The sequence below is a fragment of the Microtus oregoni genome, unplaced genomic scaffold (genome assembly GCF_018167655.1).
Source record: "Microtus oregoni isolate MIOR12 unplaced genomic scaffold, Mior012 000002F_ref0000024, whole genome shotgun sequence".
Lineage (NCBI taxonomy): Eukaryota > Metazoa > Chordata > Mammalia > Rodentia > Cricetidae > Microtus > Microtus oregoni.
This window is the reverse complement of record NW_024543061.1, coordinates 5,998,914-6,015,445: the sequence shown is the minus strand read 5'-3', so window position 1 is coordinate 6,015,445 and position 16,532 is coordinate 5,998,914. Positions and strand designations below refer to the sequence as shown.

Below are 16,532 nucleotides of genomic sequence, written 5' to 3'. Positions count from 1 at the left end.
CATAGAAAAACCCTGTCCTGGAAAACCAAAAATCAAACAAATTGTATTACTTTTATTTATGTATAGTGTGTCTGCTGTATGTGTGTGATTGCTTGTGGAAGTCAGAAGAGGTGTCAGATCCTTAGGAATTGAAATTATAGGCAGTTGAGACCCACCCAACATGACTGCTGGGAACCAAACTTGGGTTCTTTAAAAGATTACAGTTCATAGCATCATCTGCTATAAAGCACTGAACCATTCTTGAGATAGGGTCTTTGTAGCTCAGGTTAGCCTTGGATTTGCTATACCACCAGGATGACCTTTAACTCCTGATTATTCTGTCTCCACCTCCCAAAAGCTATAGAAATAAAGGCTCTAGCAGCCACAATTCCGTTTATTTCAGTTTTGTCTTAAAAATATTTCAAATGCCTATCAACAAAGAATGGAAAAACAAACCATGGTGTGCATGTGTGTGTGTGTGTGTGTGTGAGAGAGAGAGAGAGAGAGAGAGAGAGAGAGAGAGAGAGAAAGAGAGAGAGCCACTAAACAGAATATTTAATTCCAGCACTAAGAGGGCTGAGCGACAAGGACTCCATGAATTCAATGTGAGCCTAGACTAACTACAGTGTAACTTTCAAAAGATAAACAAAAAATATGTGCTACATCTTGGATAAACTTTCACAGAGGATATAATGGCTGTATTATTTATAAAAGAAATCCCAGAATATGCAAATCCAGAGAGAAAGAAGGTAGACTCCTGATTGCCATGGGCCGGGGAAATGAAGAAACAAGGAGACCCTCCTTTTGTGCATAGCCTGACATAATGGAATCTGAAACATTCGGAACTAGATATACATGGTCACAATACCCAAAACTGGGGCTGTCCTAAATGTATTAAACTGCCCATGCCAAAATGGTAATTTTATGCTGTGTGCATTTCTCTTCAATAAAATATGGAGCTGGGGTGAATATAAGCTTAACATGTACAAGGCTTTGGATCACATCTCTAAGACCCAACAATAGCAATGAAAGCACCTCCACAAACAGGTTTCTGGAAAATGGTTTTTTGGAATGAAACATACGACATCACAAATGAAAGACTCAGCATTCAGTGGCTGACGTGCCTATCATTTGCTATCAACCTTTAGGATCCCATTCTTTTATCAGCTGTAGTCAATGTCAGCTGAAAAGTACCCCCAGGGGTCAGTGGCACTTGTCCACAGAGCCATATGAAGCTGAACCCAAATCTGTCTGAGTGGGTCTAGAAGTTATGATTAATCCTATGGTTCCAGCACTAGAACACAACATGCTTACCAATGGCAGAAAGCACACATTAGGCTGTCAATCATGAAGTATGGACCATTATGTAGGAAATACCACATTAAAGTGCCAAGAATTGCCGTTCTCACTCAAGCAGTAATCACAATCACTTTCCTGAGGGAATTGCAGAAAACAAATTATCATTCCAGCCCAAAGTAATACACCTACTTGGCTCACGGCAAAACTGGATGGGTTTTGGAGAATTTATTCAGAGCAATATAAAGAAATCAGATAATTCCAACTACAGTTGCTATTCCAAATTTGAGGTTTTAACTGAAACTTGTCTTAGCCTCCCAAGTACTGGGATTAGAGACACTTATTATATAGTATATATTTTTTTAAACTATAGAGTGGGTCCATACTTCATGACTTACAAGACCAATGTCTGCTTTCTGCTGCTGGTAAGTGTGTGCTCTAGCCACACATTTTGGTGGTACTGGGGCTTAAACTCATGGCCATGGATAGGGTGATAAACATTCTACCACTGAGCTATGGTCTCAATGCTATTTGTTATGCCTTGACTTTATTGAAACCTTTTTCTCTTCAAATGCCTTTTATTTTTAGACAGAGTCTCACACAGTCCAAGCTAGTACTGAACCAATCATGTAGCTAAGGATGACCTTGAACTTCTGGTCATCTTGCCTCTACTTTTAGAATACTGACATTACAGGCCTAAGTCTCTACACCTAGCTTTATGTAGTACTGGGATCAAAGTCAAGTGTTTTGTGCTGGTAGGCAAGCACTGTACGGACACTCTACAACCCAGCTGCAACATGCTTTAGTGGGGCTATTTACAGCAGGAGTTTACCACTGGATGGGTCTAATGATTATGCAAAAGCTCTGTAAGCCATGTTTGTAGGTTTCTACTGTCTTTATTTAGTCAGTTGGTCTACTGAAGATAGGGCTGAGTTTAGCTTCTTAGGGTTGTCCAGGCCCAGGCTTTAACACATAATTCTTCAACCAGTATTTACAGCACTATGGGAAGTAGTTTATGACCACATAAAAGAAACAAAAAACTTTACACATGGTTTATAGAACTCTGGCTTAATTACTAGAACCATCTAGCAGCACAACATAAACAACTACTATGATGCAGAATCACTTATGAGCTGCAAAAACAGAAGACTGATTTACTTGGGTGAACTTTCTGGTATAATATCTACACATTCAGCACAGTCTTTTTTCTTCCTTTTGAAATTCTATATTTATGTATTTATTTTGGTTTTTCGAGACAGGGTTTCTCTGTAGCTTTGGAGCCTGTCCTGGAACTTGCTCTGTAGACCAGGCTGGCCTTGAACTCAGAGATCCATCCGCCTCTACCTCCCAAGTGCTGTAATTAAAAGCATGAGCCACCCACCGCCCAAAGATTTTATTTATTTTTATTTGATGTGAATGATGGGTTTTTCACCTGCATGTATGAACCATATGCCTGCAGCTGCAGTACCTACAGTGGCCAGAAGACAGCGTTGGATCCTTGAGACTGGAGTTATAGAAGATTGTGAACAACATGCTAAAAATTGAGTCTAAGACCTCTGGAAAAGCAGTTAGTGCTCTTAACTTCTGAGCCATCAAACTAGTCCTACACTCAACATACTCTAACTCTGATATAGCAATTCAAATGCACTTACACGTTCCACTCGTGGCTTCTTTAGAGACTGATCGTCATTCAATTCATCCTCCTCATATGCCTCAGAAGAAGAAGATAATTTTCTTTTTCTGGGTCCACCACCTTTTAAAAGAGAAAAACACACTCAGAATTTTCACAAAAAATAACAAGAATCAATTTAAATCAAAAGTATTAATTATACCAATATTGTTACTTGACAAAGGGGCTATGATTCTTCTACAGCTACATAAGTAAATTAAAGAAAAAAAAGACTGCAACTTTTCAAAGAAGTCACTGTTACACTTCATTCATAAAATATTAAATCACCAAGTAATTCTACAACAAGATAATATTGAGACTATGGGTTCTCACAAATGACAAACCGCTGAGAAGTAAAAAATGTTACTCATCAAAAGTAAGCTATCAGAACAGCATCACTGATAACAGTAAATAAGCACCTACTGCACAGTAGGCTTTACGCAAGGCCTTGTATAAACTATTTTTCATTTACTTTCAGAACAAATCTACAAAAGGGTTACATTTCTATTTCACAAATCAGAAGGAATGAGGATGCACTGGAGGGAGGATAATCTGTCTCTGTCTCTCTCTCTCTCTTATGTAAACAGTGTTCTGCCTGTATGTCTGCCTACACCAGAAAGCACCAGATATCATTACAGATGGTTGTGAGCCATCATATGGTTGTTGGGAATTGAACTCAGTACCTCTGTAAGAGCAGCCTCTTAACCGCCGAGCCATCTCCCAGGACCTCCTAGGATGAAGGCCCATGTTTTTAACTCATTCAAGGTGAGTATATACTTGACAGCTTTAGAGTTTCAAGTTTAAAACTTCCCAATATGATGGTTCCAAGAGAAAAATGAATCCTAGTTTACTATAAACTAACAATCATGCTAGTACTAATACTCAAAGTGTTCTGTTTCATTTCATAATATACCCCTTCTGCACATACAACTGACTTTCAGCATCTACTCTTAAAAGGAAAGAGTAAAACCACTTCATCATCATACATATAGTAGATGTAAGTATCGATAGTAAATATTTTACTCATTAAAAGAAAGCTGAAGCATGATTAATAAAAACTCAGACAGATAGTGAGGTTCAAACTAAAGACCAGAAAAGCAAAGGAGCCTACCACTGGGTCTCACCTCAACCTCAGTCCGAAAATGGTATTCCTGCCTCTAGGAAACTTCAGAATGAGACTGTGTCTGTGAGCTATTTCGTCCCATTTTATATTCCTCTCTAGGGCTGGGATTAAGGGCATGCACCACTGTGATTAAAGGTGTGCACTATGGCTGCCTGGTCTGTAAGGCTGTCTAGTGTGGCTGTTTTACTTTTCTCATCCCCGGGCAAGTTTTGTTTATTAAAATACAAATTAAATCCCACTACAAAAAGTTTCAATATAGTTTCTGCTATGTAACATAAAATGCTTAATTATTGTCTAAAAAGAGACAGAATTGGAGTCTTCTCTCTGATAACACTGATAACATCAACAAAATCTTATTTTTTAAAATGCCATAAAGTAAAAAGTAAAGATATAGTCAGGTGGTCGGGGTGCACGACTTTAATCCCAGCACGCAGGAAACAGAGAAAGGCAGATCTCTGTGAATTTGAGGCCAACCTGGTCTTCAGAGGGAGTTCCAGGACAGGCTTCCAAGCTAGAGAAACCCTGTCTTAAAAAAACTTTATAAAAAAAAAAAAAGTAGAGATTATGCATAGTCTTTTAAACTCAGTTGTAGAGGCTAGATAGATTGTTCAGTGGTTAGGCGCAATGCCCCTCTTCCAGAGGGCCTTGCTTCAACTCCTAGCATCCCAAATGACTCATAAGCACTTTTAGTTCCAGTTCCAGGGGACCCAGTGCCCTCTTCTGGCCCATGAGCACCAGGTACACAAGTGGTACACAGACACACATGCAGGCAAAACAGCCATACAAAAAAAAAAAAAAAAAAACAACTCAGTATGAATAACTAAAACTTTTTAAGTTTAAAAACTACCTCTGTTTATTGGCCAAGGGTGATACTATCTATAGACTGTAATTTGTGCCAAAGCCAAGTATTCAAAGTCATGATTGGTATACCTATCTAAGATTACTCACAGGCACCTGAAAAGCCTTTTGTTAGAAAAATATCCCAAAATATCCAAAATAATGTTGTCTTAATGACAGGTAGTATATTGAAGCTTATCTTCAGCTTACACAAATCTGTCATTCTACACAGCATCTCAAAGTGCATTCTATGAAAAGTAAAAATGTCTGATATACTGCTTTGTTCAGCCCAAGATTTAGAAACGAAAGTTATTTAAAGAACAAGAAAGTCCCAATTTCCTGTTTATTTGTAATTTGCCACTTAATGATTAAGTGACAATAAAAACCAGGCAAAGATAAAAGGAACAAGCTAGATGGTTAAGATTCAGTGTAATTAGAAACTTCACCAGGCAGGGGTAGGTATCTGGTTTCTTTATAAATCCTCAGTACCTAAAATAGCAGGTGCTACCTATTAGTTGAATAGTAGATAACAACACCACCTGTTAAATTAATACATCAATTGAGATGTTACTTAAGACAAAAGGAGTTCCACACTATTATTTACACTCTTCACTGCCAAGGAGTCCAAGACCAGGAGTTGGCAGGACTATTCCAGGTCACCAAAGATATGGTTACAAAAATATCCTCAATATTCTATGCACAGGGCACCCACATAATACTGTGCCCTTGTCCAAACAGGCATACAAGTATTTAATGGGGAGGAAATGGTATCATACTTAGAATCCTCTCCAGTCATTCCAGTGAAAGGATAGAGAAACCCTGTGTCAAAAAAGAAAGAAAGAAAGAAAGAAAGAGAGAGAGAGAGAGAGAAAGAAAGAGAAAATCTATTGAATCTGTGATGACAGGTCTGTGGGATGGGAAAAAACTACATTGGTTGTTTTTTTCTTGGTATGTACTTTTTTTTTTTTTTTTTTAGTTTTTCGAGACAGGGTTTCTCTGTAGCTTTGGAGCCTGTCCTGGCACTAGCTCTTGTAGACCAGGCTGTTCTTGGTATGTACTTTAAGATTAAAAAAAAAATTAGTTTTTATTTGTCAGGCAGTGGTGGTGCACACCTTTAATCCCAGCACCCAGGAAACAAAGGTGAGTTCAAGGCCATCCTGGTCTACTAAAGTGAGTTCCAGGCCAGCCAGAGCTACACTCTCTCAAAAAACAAACAATCAAAAAGCCAGGCATTGTGGCAAACACCTACAGTTGTTGCAGCACTTGGGAGGCAGAAGCAGAATGATACCTTGATCAGTCTCTTGAACAGATTCAGTTCAAGGCCAGCCTGGTCTATTAATTGAGTTCCAGAACAGCCAGAACTGTAACACAGAAAAATCCTATCTCGGATAAAAAAAAATGATAGATAGATAGATAGATAGATATAGATACATACATACATACAATTTATATATACACTTACATAAAATTTATATATATTTAAATATTATATATAAACTTAAGTGTATACACACACAAACACACATATATAAATAGATAAACTTAATAGAAAAATGGGCATGCATTGTTGAAAAATCATAAACTTGTACAACTTCTAGTAAAAGTAACACAGAAGTACATACAACAATTAAAATAGTGCATACTTTTTGATTAAGTAACATAATCTAAAATTAATCCTTGAGGAATAACCTAAGATTTATATAGGATATATTTTACTGGTATAATAAGTAATAAATATAATGGAAAAAAATAAATGAACCAATCCTATAAAAAACCATGAAGTCCTTTTTAAAATTAAAAAACCTAGATGAATTGAGTAGCTATTTGTGATAAAGCAAATCATGCTATATATAAATGTAAGCTAATAGTTTATATTTTGTAATCTAACATGTGTTGGGTGAAGTGGGGAAGAAACACCTGTAATTTTAGCACTCTGGAAACTGAGGCAGAAGACTGAAAGTTCAAAGCCAACGTGGAGGCTACAAAGTAAAGCCCTATCTCAAAACACAATCACTCACAAACCTAACATTTTAAGTGGTTAATAGGTGGCAAGAGAGATAGCTCAGTGGTTAGGAGCACTGGCTGCTCTTCCAAGAACCCAGATTCAATTCCCAGCACCCACATGGCAGCTCACAATTGTCTGTAACTCCAGCACCAAAGGATTCGACACTCTTACACAGACATACATGCAGACTAAACACCAATGTACACAAAATAAAAACAAATCATTTTTTAAAAAGTAGTTAATAGAGTCTAAATTTTATCAATTTTTATGCTTTTTAGTAGGTTTACAGGTGCTATATATATATATATATATATATATATTGATATGTATAAATTAAAGGAAACTCATAACTGCTAAACAACTGAAGATCATTTCTATTGTAAGCTCCTTCAAATTCATTTGGTTTTCTCTCAGAAGTCTGAAATATTTACACAATGAAAGAATCCAGATAGGATTTTCCACAAGACATCAAGTATGTATTTATTTTATTAACTCAGGTTTGTAAACTTATAAACAAAATCACCACACAACCAGAAAGGAGATTTGAGTAAATATGACTTCCAAAAGTTTCAATAGAATTTAATCTGCAAAAACCAAGCAAAATCACCAAACAACTGGACGATATCCATTAATTTACCTAACCTTTCTAAGCTGGTTTCTTCTACCTGAAACTGAAGCTTCTGACACCTCACAAAGTTGGTAGTAAATGTTAAGCAAACATTAATAGATGGTATCTATGATAACTTAAGTCTAAAGAAAGCATACCTGCATCACCAAACATCAGCAAGGCAGCAGCAATGGCTCCATCCATAGTGCTTGTTGATTCAATCAACTAACAAGAAGAAAAGGCAGACGTTTAAAAATGAACCCCTGAAGAATTATTTCACAAAGATCTCACTATCATAAACAAACATAGGAAACATCATCTAGAAGGGGGCACGTGATCAGTGTCTACGCCCTATGGTAAAATTTTATTTTGAGAGCTTACACTTGTTACTGAAAATTCCAACATAAGATATCTTTAAAATAAATAAATAAAAAAACTAAAAGAGCACAATCCATTCTTATTTATTTACTTTTCATTATCATGTGAGCCATGAGGGACACAACATTACACAGACGCGGTATCCAACAGTTTTGCAGGAAGGTTATTTAGGAATATAGCATGAACCATGCTACTCTTTCCATGCGCCTGAGTTACATTTCCCCAAAATATTCTGCTTTTGTGTGGTTTATCCCCAGGAGCTGCCAAGTTGATTTTTGCTTTACACACGTAAGCACACCTCTTGCCTAAGTAGAATTCAGTTTCACCTCCAGCATAAGCACCTCAATTTTTAAGAAGAGCTATTTGCTCTCTCTGGTTGTGAGGGCCTCACTTATAGCCAGCAATAAAGGGCTTGCAGCACTATCCTCCAGATAAACTTGCCTTTTAGAGGTCCTGTTCCCAGCAGGCCTCAGCAGGTGTCAAAATAAATGGTTGTGTATTATAACTACAGTACCCAACTCAGGAGAGATTTCTTTTTATCATTACAGATGCAAGTAACTATATACATCAGGGGACACAGGCACAGCGTTTGCCACACACACTGTATGACTGAAGATGACTCCCCAGATACCACGGTAAAAGGGGAAAACTGGCTCAGACAACCAGGGCTCTGACTGCACAGGTATGCACTGGGGTGTGTGTGTGTGTGTGTGTGACAACACGCAAACCATACACAGCAGTTGAGAGAGGTGGTTGAGAGCAGTAAGTAGCTGCTTTTGCAGAGTACTCAGGTTCAATTCCCAGAACTCATGTGACAGCATACAATGGTTCATGATCCAGTGTAAGGGGATCTGGCACCTTCTTCTGGTCTCCGTCAGTACCAGGCATGCAAGCAGTGAATGTGCATACATGCAAGCAAACATGCATATACATAAATTTTTTTAAAAAGTCTTTAAGAAATTTTTTAAAAAAGTACAACCTTTAGGAGATCATTGTCATTTCTTTGTGGGAAAAGTTCCTTCAGTGTCTGAAGCTTAGCATCTTTAAGATCTTCCAATTCTGAAAGGTCTTCCAGTTCTGCAACGTCATTTCTTTGTGTTACAGAAGGAAGGTCATGAGACTCTTCATCTTCAGATGGCTCTGAACTACAAATATTATCACATGAAAAGTCTTATTAATGCATCCCACTAATGCTTTCTGTCATGCTGTCTGTATGCAAACACATGACACAATAGAACATTTATAGGAATGTAATCAATATTTGTCAAAGGAAAAGAACTTTTGCCATATTAATGTTGTCAAGTATAAAATCTATATTATTAATACAAGAACACACTGAAAGAGCTCTCAGATTAATCTGACCACAAAGGAAAAAAAAACAAAGAAAACTCCCTGTCGCTCACTGATATATCTATACATATTTACCGACTTCCTACCTTCCCCTTCCTAAATTTTGCTAATGCTCAGCATCCTGAATGATACTGATCATCTGCTCCTGAGGCAGCATGAAACCTACACTGACACAAAGGTACAAAATATTTCTCTAAGTAGCTAGGTTATCAGGATTATAGTGATAAAATCAGAGAGGTACAACTGACTGTCAGGAACAAAACCGAAGCAAACAAAGGATTTACTACACAAAGAAGGTTTACTCTATAACAAACAGTTTTAATCTTATTCCACTCTGCTATACTTGACATGTTAAATATATAGTGTAAAATTTGACTGAACACTTGCCTAACATGGGCAAGGTCCTCAGTTTGATCCCCAACACCAAATAAAGATAGAGATGTAAGTAGGTAGACAGAGTGTACTTTAGACTCTAGAATTTGGATATACAACCTAGACTTTTCAAATCTTGAATATCACAAGTTAACTACCTCACTGACATCTCTACAGATGTCAAGAGTTTTTACACTATAGATAGCTAATAATATCAAATTTTTCTTACTAAATCTTTTAATAAAAATCATATTCTAGAAAACAGAAGGCAGAGTTAGGAAAAACAATAGATGCAGATGAATAAAGTCAAAAATAATCACTCAAATATTTCAAACTACTTTTATCATTTCTGAAAACTGTAACAGGTGCAAACATAGTTGACAACTGTTAAGTATCTTACACTATAATCACTGTGTCTTTGTTGAATTTTTTCTCTTGAATTGTACTGGAACAATTTGGAGCAACATCTTCACTATCAGAAGATAAATCAATATACTGTATTCCTCTTTGACTTTGGAAACACGATAAACTTGCTTTACTTTCATTGTCTGGAGGTTCTGGAACACTAGAATCTTCTGCAAAAGAAAAAAGATATTCTGAGCAAGCCTAAAGTAAATTTTTATTAATTACATTCATGTGCTAATATGAAAATCACCAATTTTGTACATTGTTTCTGCTTTAAAACCAAGAAGCTTTCCCCTCATGAAATGGAACAGGAAAACTATGAAGACATGAAAAGAGCCCTAATCTGGCTGAGCCTCTTCCTAGCTGAGAAACAAGAATCATAAAACAACCAGTATTTGCTTAAATTTTCCTCTCTTCCCAACTGTACACCTGAAGTTTTCTAAATAATTCACCAGAGATTTACAGTAAAAGGTTTAACTCCCTTGTGAAAATTTAGTGGCTTAGTTTTATCTTAGCCGACTGGTATAGACATTTGATAATCTCAATTATCAAAAGAGGAATAAAGAAAGGGAAGAATGCCTAAAAAAATCCACAGAACAATGAAATTAATTACCAAAGCTTCCAAAATCCTACATTGTTATTAACCCACCATCATCTTTTGGGGATGACTCAGTTTCTACCCAAGCAACTCACTTTTCCTTAGCCCTCATACTTAACAAACCTCAATCTGCTTCTCCCAGGTTCATCCTGAAATTATTCTCGGCAGGAATACAAGAATGCAGTTTTACCTGAATCAAGACACCAAAACATTACAGGAACTCCTCAGACTGCTAGCAGTGACAGCCTGAAGCTGTGCCTCTGCACCCACCATTGCTGACATTATTTTTCATTGAGAAAAGGTGTTCTCAAACTCAAAACTCACAATCTCCCTAGATCTACATGCTTTAGTTACCTAAGTGCTGGCTGGGATAAGAAGAAATAAGCCTCTCCTACAAGACCCAGCTCTCCTACAACTTTTTAAGTGGTCTTTTTAATCATTATTAACCATACATAATAATGTCTTCATCATGATGTTTTCACATATACATGTTTTCAACTATATCCACCAGCACCATCCCTCCCTTACCATTCCACTCCCACTGATTCCTTTCCTCCTCCCCAGCAGGCACATTTCTAGTACCATGTGTTTTTGAAGATTCTGATTTTCAATAGGATTATTTATAGGCACATGCCTGACGGGTTTGTTTACACTTAGCACAGGTACCTTACTAGACACTACTCCATAGAAGAAATTGTTGCCCCTCCTCTATCAATCATTGACTACATAATATACTCTCAGAGTAGTAAGGCTCTCTTGTCACTATCAAGAAAATAAAAAAAAAAAATTAGTCAATTAGGGCTAATATAAAATGACTGCCTCAAAGGTTAGCAAGAACTCCAAAGAATTCCCAAAACAGTTTTAATTTTTTTTTTTTTTTTTTTTTGTTTCTCTGTAGCTTTGGAGCCTTCCTGGAACTAGCTCTTGTAGACCAGGCCGGGCTCGAACTCAGAGATCTGCCTGCCTCTGCCTCCCGAAGGCAGAGATTAAAGATGTGCACCACCTCCTAGCTCGCAAAAGAGTTTTATATTTCATATTGATCATTTCTCCTGTTATTGCAAATAAGTTTTATATTTCATATTGATCATTTCTCCTGTTATTGAACACCATGGTGATACTGGCTTTGGGGGTTTTAGTGAAGCAGATCTAAATATTCAAAAAAAAAAAAAAAACCTTAGTATTGGAAAAATGGCTCAGCCATTAAGAGCATATACTATTCTTGCAGAGGACCAGTTTGATTCCCGGCATCCAGATCATGTGGCTTGAAACCTTCTTTAACTCCAGTTCCATGGGATCAGTAGCACTCACCTTTGCAGGCACCTGCACTCATGTGTACATACTCCCAGTGAAACATACATACACATAATTAAAAATTATTTTTAACTAAGAATCACTACCCCTCACTACTGATAGACTCGGGAAGAGATGTGCGATCCCAGAGCCTCCACATACCCCACCGTATGACCCCACTCGCCTCCAGTGGAGAGTTCTAATCAAAGGGTCATACAGATGATCCTAGCTAAACTAAACGGGTCACAGAGCACAACCAACAGTCATGAATCTGGGAAAAATTTGGTAGGGATGAGTGGGTAGCGGTTGATAAGGCTGAGAGGCAGGTGAGAAGGCAGAAGAGAGTAATCAGAATATATACATGTATGAAATCATCAAATAGAAAAATCAGTTTTTAAAAAATTTAGTAATTGGATTAACTACTTCCTAAGTCCTTATCAAGCCCTCAACCATAATAAACAATAACCCTGAGGACACAGAGTTTATCACTATTTTGTAAATGAAACTAAAGTGGAGAATAAAAACGCATCTCTTCCTACATGCTAAGAGAGCAACTCTACCCCTTATTCTGGAAGTCTAAATTAGAATATTCTAAAACTCTAGAATCCCGGTAACCACCATTATAATCATTCCTTTATTCCCCACGCAGTGTCAGGAACTGAAGGCAGTGCCTCACACAGGAAAACAACCTTGGAGCCCTATCTTAGCCCCATGTAAACAAGTTAACCAAATACTTCATTTTTCTGTGGAAAAAGTCATGCTTCAGTTGTATAGGCAGAAATAGAAATATTTTTCCAACCTTCTTTGATTTCTGTGAGTAGTTCTTGTTATTAAATCCATACTTTCTTTCTCAATTTTATTAAAGCATATATGTGGAGGTCAGTGGAAGAAAACATTTGGGAGTCTTTTTATCCTCCTATCATGTGGGTCCTGGTGAACCCAGGGCAGTCTTGGCAGCAATTTTCTTCATCTTCTGAGCAATCGTGTTGGCTTAACAGTCTGACCTAAAAGGCTAGATGCTGTATGGAATCTGAATGTCTAACAAAAACACTGCATTATGTAGCATTAAAACCACTGGCCCATTCTGCATTTCAATCACTCATTTAATCTATGTATTATTCTGTAACATATGGTCATTTAGAATATACTTGCTGATTAATGTACATCATCCTAATGTTGACATGTTATAGAAGTTTCTATAAAGTTCTATAGAGAGCTTGTTTGTGCTGTGGAATAATCTTTCTGTACACTGTGAATATTACTCTCATTGGTTAATAAAGAAGCTGATTGGCCTATACAGCAAGGCAGGACAAAGGTTAGGTGGGACAATGAACTGAGGATACTGAAGTAAAGGGCAGAGTCACAGGAAGATGCCAGCCAGCCACCGAGAAGTAGGATGGGTAGAAAATTAGGTAATAAGTCATGAGCCATGAGGTCAAGCACAGATAAGAAATAGGGGATAACTTAAGTGTAAAAGTTAGCTAGCAACAAGCCTGAGCTATTGGCCGAGCATTTCTAATATTAAGCCTCTGAGTGGCTATTTGGAAACTGACAGGCTGGAGAAAAACATCCAAATATATATGGTGTTCCAATGTGGGACCAGAATTTCCATGTAAAACCTGACAAAAGCTTAAAAAGGGATTCTAGACACACAAGAATGGAGTCAAGCATGACTTCTTGGTAACAGTTTTTTTTCTCAGGTTAACTTGTCTGCTGGCGGCAAGAAAAGGAGCAGCTCCTTTAAAAGATGGGTTCCTGGCTTGGTACTAGCAGCAAAAATGGGTGGCTTGTTTAAGAGGCCCAGCTGCCCAATACTTATATATTGTTTATGGGCAGCAGGAGGCATACTACTTGGTAGCATAAACCCAACAGTACCAGAGTTGGAGAGGTAGCCATGACTCTTGCTGGTACCGTGGCCATAAAGCTAGGCTCTCATGAAGCCTAGCAGGGTATTGCCAGCTGCCAAAGCCCTCCCCCCCAACCCCCATGCCCTTGGTCCTAGCTATGCTGCTTAGCAGTCTAAAGGCTCATATGATCAGAAAAAGATAGAAATATAGTAAATACAGATTCAGATGAAAAAAACCTGTAAACTGATAACAGTATGTTCATAAACATACATAGCCTTGGGAGAGAGAAAAGAAAGAGCATATACAGTCATAGACTAAAAGTATAGTTTTTTTTTAAAAAATTAAAGTCCTTAAAAAGTGAGTAAAGTAATATAAGAGAAAAAAGCCATGTAAAAATGAGAAATATGCAGAGAGTCTGGATCCTGCATGTTACTGTGTTGTCTTTGAATTTTTTGGTTACTAAGAGACACTGGATTGTGAAAACTCCTAGATTCAACCAGCCTATATATTTTAAAAATATTTTAAGTAAAAAGGTATGTTACTTTGGGGAGGAGGTTTTGTTTTTATTTCCACAGGAAGTGAAAGATTGTGGATTCATTCAAAATTAAAGATGATCAAGTTTGGTAGAGAAAGACCATCTAAAAATCCTGTCTACAAACATAAAGAAATAATCCTAAAAACAGGAGGTGGTGGTGCACATGCCTTTAATCTCAGAACTCAGGAGGCAGAGGCAGGTGGATCTCTGTGAATTCGAGGCCAGATTCGAGGTCTGGTCTACAAGAGCTAGTTCCAGGACAGGCACCAAAGCTACAGAGAAATCTTGTCTCAAAAAAAAAAAAATACCAGGAAAAAAAAAAAGAATTCTAAAAGAACTACAAGACACATAATGGATATTTTACCTGCTCAAACACATAAAACAAAAAAATAATCTTTAACTGACTTGTGTACAATTGCGTACAATCTATACTTGTACTAATTAATGAACATATGTAAGTTACCTTTAAAAGTTTATATGCTTTCAGAGCAAGAGGACCAGAAGCCAATGAAAATGGATGGCCCAGGTGATCCAGCATCCAAAACAGCTCCCAGATTGCTGACTAAGATGATCCAGCCTCACAGAATACTACAGCCAAGACCTAATAATTATCCTGATTTTCTCATGGTTGATTACCAGCACACCCAATCAACAGGAAGCAATCTAGGAAACTATACCCCCATTCCCAAAAAATGAGTCATGGATATTTATTACCATTTAAGCAGGTTTGATTACAAGTTACTATTAGTAATGGTCAGGAAAAAAAAGCTGAAAAAAAGAGATTAGATTCAGGGATCTCATTCTAAAAAGAAAAGGGGAGGAGATACAGATATTATGTAAAAGTGTAAATTATTGATTCTACTGTAATCAAAAAAACAATCATTAATCTTAAATATTTTATAGTGGTATGGATTTTGATTTATTAATGCAAATTTAATTTTGTTATTCTGTATATGTATTTCTACTCTTGTTGGGGTATTGTGCTTATGCAACTCACTTAAAAATGTAATGTATAATGAAGAAATACAAATTAGCCAGGCAGTGGTAGCACACATCTTTGTCCAGCACTCTGGAGGCACAGGCAGGCAGATCTCTGTGAGTTCAAGGCCAAGCCTGGTCTGCAGAGTGATTTCTAGGACTGGCTCCATAGCTGAGAAACCCTATCTTGGAAAAAAAAGGAAAAAAAAAGAAATACAGATTAATAGTAACCTTAATAAACTTATAGTCATGCCAGTTATGTTTTTAAGGTCATACAAAATTTTTTTTTAAAAAAGTGATACCATGCCTCAAAAAGCCAAATAATATTGTGCCCTATAAAAGTTAACTGAAAACAAATTTCCCACTGCTTTTCTCAGAGATAGTCACCGTACTATGGCAAGACTTAATTAAATGCATATTTTTATTGTTTCTTTAAAGATATATTAAGTGAGCCGTGCATTTACAAAATCCTGGGAAGGCATACAAGTCTGAAGCCTTGCACTGACTCACAGCTGAATGCCTGAATGTGTTCAAGGCGCCATAGCAGTAGATAGAGAATGCAAAAGGTTCTGGACAGAAGGTAAGTTATTGTTCAACTTGCCCTGAAAAAAAAAAGGCACAAGAATCATATACAAATAGTAGAAAAAGACAAGATCTCCTGAGTAAATTGGGAACATGGAGATCTTTGGAGACAGCAGAAAGGGAGGGGAGAAGGAAAGGGAGCGGAGAAAAATATATAGCTCAATAAAAACAATTTTTAAAAAAGCATCATAGGGGGCTGGAGAGATGGCTCAGAGGTTAAGAGCACTGACTGCTCTTCCAGAGGTCATGAGTTCAATTCCCAGCAACCACATGATGGCTCACGACCATCTGTAATAAGATCTGGTGCCCTCTTCTGGTGTGTGTGAAGCAGAATGTTGTATACATAATAAATAAATAAATTTAAAAAAAATAAATAAAAAATAAAAAAAATAAAAAAGCATCATATACACGAATTACAATTAAACGTAATAAAAGACTCAACCAAATGCTAAATTAGTAAGGGAGGACAGCCTGCTTTTTTCCATCTAAAAATAAAATAAAATGGCTTTTTAAACAAGACCTCTTTTTATCATTACCAAAATAGGAGCCTATAACATATGCTTATGAAAGTCTCCCACAAGCAGAGTTATAAGCAAATTTTAAACTCTTTTATGCCCATTCTCGTATCTGAATAACGAACCAAAGTAAGAGTTCAGAGTTGAGGTGAAACAGAGCATGGTG

The 16,532-nt window shown here is 37.1% G+C and overlaps 1 protein-coding gene across 2 annotated transcripts in view; it reads right to left on the bottom strand.

Annotated features, from left to right (window-relative positions):
• Positions 1 to 16,532, bottom strand: part of Smarcad1 (SWI/SNF-related, matrix-associated actin-dependent regulator of chromatin, subfamily a, containing DEAD/H box 1) — a 65,240-nt gene that overhangs the window by 37,769 nt on the left and 10,939 nt on the right. For both annotated transcript variants that reach the window (XM_041640575.1, XM_041640568.1), the window contains exons 3-6: positions 10,017 to 10,191; positions 8,874 to 9,039; positions 7,675 to 7,741; positions 2,928 to 3,028 (exon numbers count right to left, since the gene is read on the bottom strand). In XM_041640575.1, the coding sequence (XP_041496509.1) occupies positions 2,928 to 3,028; positions 7,675 to 7,741; positions 8,874 to 9,039; positions 10,017 to 10,191 (509 nt within the window). The remainder of the gene's footprint in view (positions 1 to 2,927; positions 3,029 to 7,674; positions 7,742 to 8,873; positions 9,040 to 10,016; positions 10,192 to 16,532) is intronic.